This window comes from Leptidea sinapis, chromosome 2, assembly GCF_905404315.1.
Source record: "Leptidea sinapis chromosome 2, ilLepSina1.1, whole genome shotgun sequence".
Classification (NCBI taxonomy): Eukaryota; Metazoa; Arthropoda; class Insecta; order Lepidoptera; family Pieridae; genus Leptidea; species Leptidea sinapis.
The window spans coordinates 20486367-20497509 of record NC_066266.1 but is presented as its reverse complement, the minus strand read 5'-3'; the positions used below and the strand labels follow the sequence as shown (position 1 = coordinate 20497509).

At 36.1% G+C, this 11143-nt stretch overlaps 1 protein-coding gene across 1 annotated transcript in view; it reads right to left on the bottom strand.

Moving 5' to 3' along the window:
• Positions 1-965: 965 nt before the first annotated feature.
• Positions 966-11143, bottom strand: part of LOC126974801 (SEC23-interacting protein) — a 28630-nt gene continuing 18452 nt past the window's right edge. Inside the window, exons 11-16 of the mRNA XM_050822484.1 lie at positions 10290-10398; positions 8449-8534; positions 7498-7619; positions 6612-6698; positions 2644-2765; positions 966-2008 (exon numbers count right to left, since the gene is read on the bottom strand). Coding sequence (XP_050678441.1) covers positions 1825-2008; positions 2644-2765; positions 6612-6698; positions 7498-7619; positions 8449-8534; positions 10290-10398 — 710 coding nt within the window. The 3' untranslated portion in view covers positions 966-1824. The remainder of the gene's footprint in view (positions 2009-2643; positions 2766-6611; positions 6699-7497; positions 7620-8448; positions 8535-10289; positions 10399-11143) is intronic.

Here is an 11143-nt window from a genome sequence, read left to right as displayed (position 1 = left end):
CGGTGTAACCAGTATCGAACCGATGGTTGCTTGCTCTGTGGTCTTCAAGCGTCAACCAACTGTCTAGGTGACAGATGACACTGTCAACTGTCAAAATAATTGCAGGACTTCTAGAGCCACATTATATCAACAAACAATTATTGTCAACTAATATGTTATTCATTTTATATTGTGCATTAGGCTTACAATTATTTTGAACTAAAAAATACCTACGACATTATTTTGCAGTGTAATACAATCAAAACCAAAATGATAATAAAAATACTAGCACCATACAAAGAATAAGTACCTACTAGATAAATATATTATTAAAATGAACTATGATTAGAGAACGAAAATAGATAATTAGTTCGGTTGCCAATCGAAACACTTATTAATTTAAGAGGGAAGATCCTATAGTACTAAAGAGACAAGAGCAATCTGAATCTAACCTATATTACACTCATATCTTGAGCCAAGTTCTCTTGTGCTCTTTGCTCCTGTAAAAGAAATTGTCTTAATTTCGTTTTAAATAAGGATAGACTTTTTAAATTTCTAATAGGCGGTGGGATGTTATTCCAACATTTGGATGCCGAGTAACGAAAGCTCCCTCTAAATGACGCCGATCGATGCTTCTCAATAACCATCTGAACAGAACTGTGCCGTGACCCACACGACCTAAGACTAGCCGTTCTAGATAGTTTGTCATAAAGGTATTTTGGCTTTTCGAACTTCAATACACCAAAAAGGATACAAGCTAAATGAAGTTTTCGCCGATGTTTCATTTTTAACATTGAATGCTTATTCAAGAAAGGGGTGACATGGTCTCTATGTTTTATATTGAAACAAAAACGGGCACATGCATTCTGGACTCTCTGAATAAATTTTTTAGTTACAGAAACTAAACGTGGGCCAAAGACAACATCTGTATAATTCAGCTTTGAGAGAACTAGACTTTCAACAAGACGGATACACATCTCCTTTGACAGATAAGGTCTCATCCTATATAATACTTTCAGCCTGTAAAAAGAGTTACTGACTAGGCTAGTGATGTGATCATGGAATCTCAGTTTGCTGTCGAGAAGAAGACCAAGATTACGTGCTACATATGTACGTTCAATGGGTTCACCCATCAAGATAATGTCATGTGAAGACTTTAAACTGCTCAGCTGTTTGTTGGTGCCACAAATTATGTATTTTGATTTCACCGGATTAAGACATAGACTGTTTGTGTAGAAAGTAACACCATAAATGAAAATTTAGCAACATTTGTCAATCTAGGAACTGAGTAATCGAAGATATAAAAATGAGGTTATGTCTTGCACTATATGTTGACAGCTCATCTATTCTAGGTTTATTAAATACCTAGGTGCTAAGGATAGGTCACATACTTATATTAGATGGGTACCAACCTTGTTTTTTGTTTTAGATAAAAAATACCTACCTATCTACTACTGTAACGACATTTTTTTGCATTATAATATAAGACAATTCGTAATTAGATAATATAATATAGTATACCTAAATTAAAAGATAGTTTTATTTGCTCAGATTAGAATAATATGTACTCATTAGCTCATACATGAACTGTAAAACAGACTGCTAGAGACAATTACTTTCTTTGGAATTCAATTGGGTAGGTAGTTAACAAGTTGGTAACTTAACGAATACAACAAGAAACTGAGTGACAATGACGAAGAAACGAAATGATCTGTCCGACTGTCATTGTCAAAGTGAAGTTAGCGTTGAGGAACAAGGATTTCACTAGTATCAATGATTAACATTATCAAGAATATATTGAGAGGAAACAGTTAAGATATTTATTTCTTTAAATTTTGATCTCAATTATTCTTTAGGACCTAGGTTATATAAGCGCGAATAGCCCTCTTCTGCAGAATGAAGGTGGGTACTTACAATATTCCTGGTCCTCTGAACAGTCATGGAGTGTTGGGGCACGCTGCTGTCAGGCTGGATGTGGAGGGCGTCGTATACTTCCCGCAGGATCAGTAGCATCGTGTCTTCAGACTCCCTGCCAAAGTACCACCAACACATTAATTACACAAGAAGAGGTGCTAGAAACGACTACGGACGTGTAGCTTACCAGCGATAGAAGTTTGAATGGAAATTGCAATTCACGCGTCACAACATAAGGCGATAAGAATGACTTATCGGGTATATTGGGACAGCTTCAGATTATTGACAGCTAATTACTGACAGTAGAAGGTATCGAATAGTAATTTATATCTGTCTGTAGATAGTATATTGGAAACGGCCGTTAAAGAGAAACATAGAACCCAACTTATAAGCCTGCAACACATATCTTGAACCCTCGATGCGGATGTCCATGGGCGGTTAACTCACCACATTCCATTACGTGAGACTCTTGCCATTTTTTTAAATGAAAATTAGGTACCAGACGAGCAGGACGTTCAGCTGATGGTAATTGATACGCCCTGCCCATTACGATGCAGTGTCGCTCAGGATTCTTGTGGTTCTACAAATACAGTTAAGTCCCATTTGCCCAGTAATTTCACCAACTACGGCACCCTTCAGACCGAAACACAATAATCCTTGCTGCTTCACGTCAGAAATAGGCGCCGTTGTGGTACCCACAATCTGACCTCCCACTGGTAAACCTGTAAATACCTTTAGAGGTAGACTCACCAGTAACACACGTGGCTGGTCACGGCTGAGAGATACTCGTTGATCATCTCGTAAGGTGCCTCCTGGAGAACAAAGTCCACGCGGCGCCCATCGTTCAGGCGACCCAGCATTTCTTGAGTTATCTATACAAAAATCACATAACTTGTAATATTTAATGTAATCATATTACAATCTATATATATAAAAATGAATTGCTGTTCGTTAGTCTCGCTTTAACTCGAGAACGGCTGGACCGATTTGGCTGATTTTGGTCTTGAATTATTTGTAGAAGTCCAGGGAAGGTTTCAAAGGTAAAATAAATAGGAAAATGTTGCTAAATTAAATAAAAACAACAAATTTGTTTTTCCTTTGATGTGTCCATACATAATTTCTATGAGAGAATTTATTGACGCACGGTTTGACAGTTATGCTGTGAAATAATTTCATTACGACAGCAGGGTGCATATTTTACGAAGTAATTTTTGATGTTATGATATATTATTGACAAATTCATATAAAAACATTATTTTATTTACAGAACAACGTCTGTCGGGTCAGCTAGTTTAAAATAATACTTCCTTTCCAATCGAATCAATTTTCGCCGGACATTACGTAAAAGTACTAATAACTACCCGCATTACGTTAACGTCTGGCATGCCACAACCGTGCGTTTTGCAAGATATTTCTTGCCTCGTACAGCCACTTTGTGGATTCAAGTACCGGCTACTGTCTTTCCGTACCGATACGACTTAGGGACCTTCAAGAAAAGAGCAATCTCCCGACTTAAAGGCCGGCAATTAATCTCTCGACACCTGTTATTGCGGATGTCCATGGGCGGTTGCTTCTGCTCTCCCCATTCCGTGAGCCTCTTGCCCGTTTGCCCCCTTCTAAATAAAACCAGTGGGAGGCCCCTTTGCACAGGATGCCGGCTAGATTATGGGTACCACAACGGCGCCCATTTCTGCCGTAAAGCAGTAATGTGTAAGCATTACTGTGTTTAGATCTGATGGGCGCCGTAGCTAGTAAAATTACTGCGCAAATGAGAATTATGTGTCGTGGTGACAAGCGCAATTGTATTGCCGCTCAGAATTTTTCGGTTTCTCAAGATTCTCCTGAGTGGCACTTTATTGTAATGGGCAGGGCGTATCAATTACCATCAGCTGAATATCCTGCTCGTCTCGTCCCTTATTATCATATAAGTGGGTTCCGTGTATCGAATCCCGTTAGGTGTAAGCTTTTGTACAATGAATATAAAAGATCTTTCCCTAATCATGGAGTTAATACAATATATGACAGGGCGAAGCCGGTCACATTGTCAGGATCCTCGTGGTCGTCCATTTATGTGGTCGTCGAACACGTTAGTAACTAAAACACAGTCCTACAAACACACGGTATGATAATTAGCAGAGACCGGATTATATGCAAAAGCATCTGCAATATATTTAGTACCTCTTCAGCGGTTGCATATTTTAGAAAAAAGAAAATATGCATATTTACGCTCGATCTCGCTCATCGTTCGATGCTTTTCATAGTACGCCCAAACATTGCATTCAAATTTAAATACTGCCGAATAACCTCAGTAGACGTAGAACGCTCCTTTTCCGCTTACAAAAAAGTTATCAAGCGATCGTAGACACAATTTGTCTGCAGAACATTTATAACAGTACTTAGTAGTACATATTTTTAAAGGTAAATCTTAAATTTCATTGTTATCTAAGTAGGTATATCTTGTTATAGTTTCTTTCACAAATACGATTGTCAGTACAAACCTTTATAAAATAAAATAAAATAAAAATATTTAAATATGACTTATTTCCTGTATAAGTAAGCATATTTTTGACCTTTTTATGGATTTTCGTGCATATTTCAGCTATTTTACTTGCATATTTGCATGCATTGTTTTGGCATTTTTTGTAGCATATAATCTGGCATATAACTACCAAGTACAATAGTAATTACTTCTAATAAATACTTAATAAGAGGTTTTGCGAGTATGTCTTTATTATTATATATATTAGATAATTTTGTTCATTGAAAAAAAAGAAAATAATAGGTACACTTCACATCGACTGCCTTTAGTCCATTGAAATGTTCCATGAGCTTTAACATTTTTAGAGAACGCAATTTTATTTTTGGGACATGTGTGGGGGGTGAATAGAAGCTTAACAACAAGTTTGTGGGGTTACAGCAATTGTCCCCCGGCCGCTATCTTGGAAAAAGGGGTGCAAACACCGTCCTACAAAAAAATCGTTAAGGAATAATTTACATACATACATACATAAAATCACGCCTCTTTCCCGTAGGGGTAGGCAGAGACCAATTCTTTCCACTTGCTACGATCCTTACATACTTGTTTCGCTTCGTCCACTTTCATTATTCCTTTCATACATGCTCTCCGGTTTAGGGTACTCTTGACCTGGCCTTTTTTCAAGACGTCCCTGCGGCCCGATTCACGTAATTTTACATGAGCGATATCGCAGCGACATCTGTCGTTCACCTACGATTCGTATTCACGTGATTTAAATCGCACGTTCGAGAAACGATCCTATCCAAAAATCGCTAAAGCGTATTCACGTCAGCTAGACGGACTTCAATCGTTGTGTCAGTGGTATTCTGTTATCTTTTTACAATCAGTTACCAACGATTTAATGTCAAATCGAACGTCTGAGAAGTCGCTGAACTGCAGTTAGTAATTTGCAGTTGTTGGCTGTTGAAAGTTTTTTCATAAACATGAATATCAGCTTGTTTTGGATATGTTTGGATCTTTCTGAAAGGGAAGACCGGCGAAGAGAACATCGACACCGAAATAATATAAGGATCAACAAATATTTTGCTTTCGAAATGACTGATACGGAGTTCGTGAAAACATTTCGCTTTACCAAGGATTTAGTCCTTGGTCTTATTGAAGACCTCGTTCTATACTAAATTTCCTTTTTAGGTTGGTAGTTACCAAGAAAGATCTTAGTAGATAGGTACCTATTTATCTGACTAGATATTTACTATATTTAAGACTTTAATTAAATAAATTATAAAATCATGTACAATCATGTACATTATAGATATTAATAGCACTAGCATTTTATGCTACAGGATCTTACCAAACCATTGTTGGTCAGAGTAATTTCAACTCAGTAGGTAGGTATCTTGACCTACAGTGTCTAAAGCAGTGCGACAGGTGACTTAAGTTACCTTTACCTACGTTATTGGACTTATTAAATACCTACTTAATTATTTATTCAATATTAAAAAACTAAAATAGCTCAGTTAGTAATTCAAGCTGACGCACGGTTACAATCTTCTTCGAGCTCATTTTGTTTAAATGAACAAAACGAGACGCGAAAGAGCTACCTACACTTGAGCGATAATCCAGTTTGACTCAATGGTATAATATTATAATATCATTGGTTTAACTTTGATGTACGGCGTTTTTTTTTTATTACAACCATTTGGGTACAAATTTTCATTTTCAGCCTATTAATTTCTATATAAAAATAATTAAACGTTACCTTTTTACTATTCTACAGCTTCAAATATTGTTAGGTTGAGTACTAGTAACTGAGCAAAAGACCCTGATATCATAATAAACATATTTAAAACAATAAGGTAGAAAATAAATTATTAGTAGAATTAGACTGGCAATGTCCTATCGCAAGTCGTCGATAAGTCGCTGAGTTTCAGTCCTATTGAGTTGTCGTCCTATCGAATCAGTACGTGAATACCAATTTTGGACCATTTCATTCACACTGGCCTTATACAATTTCTTCATCAATCGTTCTTCATTCATTCTCTCGACATGTCCAAACCATCTCAGCATAGGCAGCAGCAAGGCATAATTTGTAGCTCCCGTAACTCGAATGAAAGTATGCCAACAAATTTACTTTTAACAAAATTTCATAAAAATCTGCTGCACAGATTTTGTTTCGTCTTCTGTTTCAAGAGACCTTCTGTTCCACTTGTAATGATCAGTTCATGTTAAATAATTATGCAACAATATAATTTCTTACCTCTTTTTCTTGGTCCATATCGTGTTTGCTTTCTTCTTTGAGCGCTTCCTTCTCCATTTCTTCTTCAACAACCTGTTAATCATGAATCATTAGAGACGTCTTAATTTTAATATGTTTTTTTTCAAATTGTATTTAAAATAATATTATATCAAATACTAGCCGACCCGACAGACGTTGTTTTGTACATAATAAATAAAATACTGTTTTTTTTAAGAATTTGACAATAACATTACATTCATAACATCAAGAATTATTTCGTAAAATATGCACGCTGTTGTTACAATAAAATTGTTTCACAGCAGAACCGTCAAATTGTGCGTCAATAAATTCTCTGACAGAAAATATGTCCATACAAAACAAATATTGGAAATAAAAACAAATTTTTAAACCATCAAATTATAATGGTTAAAAATTGTTTCAATTGACTTTTTTCTGCCGGAAGTAGTAACGTTACTTCCGTCAGTAAAATATTCTGAGTTACCCCCAAGTCTCGCCTTAAGAAGTTTTACATCAGAAAGACCTACAATTATGTTATAATGTATATGTTAATCTAGCTAGCCTTTTGCCCTGTCCTTTCCCGGGACATAAAAGGAATAGGGAAGTCCCAGGCCCAACGATGTCGTAAGACGCGACTACGGGAATTTACCAATGGAAGGTTTCTTTGCACAGGATGCCGCATAGATTATTGGTACATCTTATTTGCCAATTATTAACATAAACAACGCAATATTTTAAACTTAAAATTAACAGGAGAATATTTACTTAATTGATTGACTACTAAGTACTAACGTTACTTCCGTTAGAAAAATATTCCGAGTTACCCTCAAAAAACGTCTGAGCAAAGTCTAAATACGGTCTACAGATCAGTCACCTGCTCCAGCTGATCATTGGTCGGCGGTGGAGTCTTCCACATGCTGTCCCACGTACTCTTAATAGACTCCACCAGCTTCTGTTTGATGTCGGCACCCACGCGAGCCATTGTATCCTTTAACTCTGCAACAATAAGGTACATTTTAGCCCCACAAGTGTCGCGGACCGTGGAACGGACAGTCCACCTGTAGAATATTGCTTTGAAATCCATACACCTATGGGAGGCTCCTTTGCACAGGATGCCGGCTAGATTATGGGTACCACAACGGCGCCTTTTTCTGCCGTGAAATAGTAATGTTTAAGCATTACTGTGTTTCGGTCTGAAGGGCGCCGTAGCAAGTGAAATTACTGGTCAAATGAGACTTAACATCTTACGTCTCAAGGTGACGAGTAGAACTCTTGAAAAACCTAAAAATTTAAACTGAGCGGCACTGCATTGTAATGGGCAGGTCGTATCAATTACCATCAGCTGAACGTCCTGCTCGTCTCGTCGTAAAGATACAACTAGATACCGCACACATAAAGACAAATATATAAAGTGTTTGTTTGAAAATATCAAAAATTAAAATTATTTACATTAACTTACAGTTTTTTTTTATTCAATTTGATGGTGTAATATCCAATTTTTTTAGGGCAGTAAAGTCCTCGAATGGCGACCACGTACCGGAAGACGCAGTGTTGGTAGGCCACAAGATGGATCGACGATCTGGTCAAGATCGCCGGAATACGTTGGATGAGGGCAGCGCAGGACCGATCTTCGTGGAGATCTTTGGGGGAGGCCTTTGTCCAGCAGTGTACGTCTTCCGGCTAATGATAAAATAACTATAAACAACAAGACAGAGAGGCAGAGTTTTCGTTCAGTTGTGTTTCGACCGCGCTTTGAATACAACGCCACGCAATGACAAAGTGTTCAGTGAAAACTATCCAAATAACAATAATTTTTTAAACGTACCTAAATGCATTCGCTTCCGACCCTTGTGATGAGGAATCAGAAAGGGCTTGACATCTTTAAGGGCCATGTTGATCATTGGTTCCATCCTGAAATTAACAATTTATTTAAATTAATACAAATTTGTACTATTAAAAACAATTTATACACGCATACTTATGTAAGCGAGGCCACTGAATTAGTATTTTTTATGAAAGTAAGGGACGAGACTAGCAGGACGTTCAGCTAATGGTGATTGATACAATGCAGTGCCGCTCAGGATTCTTGAAAAACCCGAAATTTCTGAGCGACACTACAACTGCGCTCGTCAGCTTGAGACATAAGATGTTAAGTCTCATTTGCCCAGTAATTTCACTAGCTACGGCGCCCTTCAGACCGAAACACAGTAATGTTTACACTAATATTACTGCTTCACGCTTGAAATAGGCGCCGTCTTCACCCTGTCCACCTGTCACTGTCAACAATAGTTTTTAGGTTTTTTTCTGTTTGCGTCTTTGTCTTCGTAAATCTTAGAAACGACTACAATGATTCAAGTGCGGTTAGACTTATGTATTGTGGTGAGCACCATGACTGGTCCATGCGTCATGCTCGTGAAAGGGCACTACTGAGGGAGGATGATCCTGTTACAAGAAACTCTGTTTCATGTTTTTATAAAATAATATAGTAATTATATTTTTTACAATCGCTAATGAAATTCTCGCAAAGTACCTTTATTTATATATACTGTGTGTGTGGATTGATGCATCTACTGTACTCAATAACTCTTGTTTTTACGTATTAATTTACATTACATCTATACTAATATTATAAAGCTGCAGTGTTTGTTTGTTTGTTTGAACGCGCTAATCTCTGGTACTACTGGTCCGATTTGGATGATTCTTTCAGTGTTGGGTAGTCCATTTATCGAGGAAGGCTATAGGCTATGTTTTTTTTTCAAAATTAGGGATCCGTAATAAAATTGCTATTTTGTAACACAAGGTGTAAAATCGAAAACCTATTTTTGCGTGCGCTTCAAAAACTATGTTCTATGACAATAGAACAAAATGATGTACAGGCTATAATATAGGCAATATTTTATTACTTATAAAACTATCGCGTGAATTATACTTTATATGGCAAAACAACGTTTGCCGGGTCAGCTAGTAATATATAGTAACTGAAATGATTTGTAAATCGATGAACCTGCTAATATTGATTTAAAATAGTGGCAATGAGTTTCTTGTTACTTCTTCTCATTAGAAAAAAAAATTGGCATTCACAAGTGTCATTTCCTTGACCTACATGAATAGTGATTTTGATTTGATTTGAGTACAATGTTAAATCAGCGTACGATCATGGCCATAATCATGATTTTAAATGTATGAACTATGTCATATTTGGGCATAGTAACTACTGAAATATATTTCACGATAGTTCTAGTAAGGTAAACATATTTCAACATATTCCAAAATAAAATTAAAAAACAGAAAAAGAAAACGACGCCTCCATATTAAATTTGAATGGATTTGATTCAAGTGGAATTTATATCAAGAAAAACTATAAGTATCATACTATTATAATTATTCTAATGTCTTGGAAACATAGTCTATATGTAATACTAAAATAGCAACTCACCATGTGTTGGTTATTTTACTTCAATAAAAAAATCTACGCATTATTGGCCACGATTTGCCTCATTGGCCTCGATTTGCCTTATTGGCCACGATTTGCCTTATTGGCCACAATGTGCCTTATTGGGCCTTTCATGAAGTAGGCTGGGCGCACGGTCTACAAAGTACTCCTACATCTACCTGTGTCCACTTCTTCGTACTTTCAGACTAGGAGCTGAAGAGGCAGATACTCACCGATACGCAATAGGATCGTAGGGGTGGAAGATATTGAAGAAATTCTTGCAGGTCGGCAGACAAAACTCTTGCCCAAGCATTTCCACGCCGCGAATACACTCGAATATCGCTGCAGACAGACATATTAATAATAAGTATGTTTATTCAATACTATGGATTTTAATAATATGTTAGTTACACAAATTAAATTTGAAAACAAAATTTGGCAACTTCATAAATTTTGTTTTCAAATTTGATTTGGGTAATTAAATCCCAGAAGTGAGGGTTGTTAATTACACAAATTAAATTTGAAATAAAAAATTGGGAACTTATTAATTTTGTTTTCAAATTTGATTTGTGTAATTAATCCCAGAAGTGAGTGTTGTTACTTACACAAATTGAATTTGAAAACAAAATTTGGGAACATCATAAATTTTGTTTTCTAATTTGAATTGTGTAATTAAACCCAGAAGTGAGGGTTATCACTTTAAAAAAAAAATAAGAAATTGTTTAAATTCGAAAGAGCGACATCTCAAATCAATTTCCTAATATACAAATATTGGGGTTGAGCAGGTTATCAACTGTATAGTAGATCCTGTAGATGAAACAATCGTTGAACAAAGACATATCATGATTAATGAACGAGAGGACGCGGGTTCGAGTCCCGCGTCGTTCATAAATTTTGTTTTCAAGTTTAATTTGTGTAATTATGTTAGTTACCAAATTTAATTTGTGTAATTATGTTAGTTACCAAATTTAATTTGTGTAATTATGTTAGTTACTTAAAAATTAATCCTTAAATTAATGTAATTTATTATATCTTGATTTGATTTGTAATTTATTAAATCTTGATTCCATCCGGGTATATGCCTCCT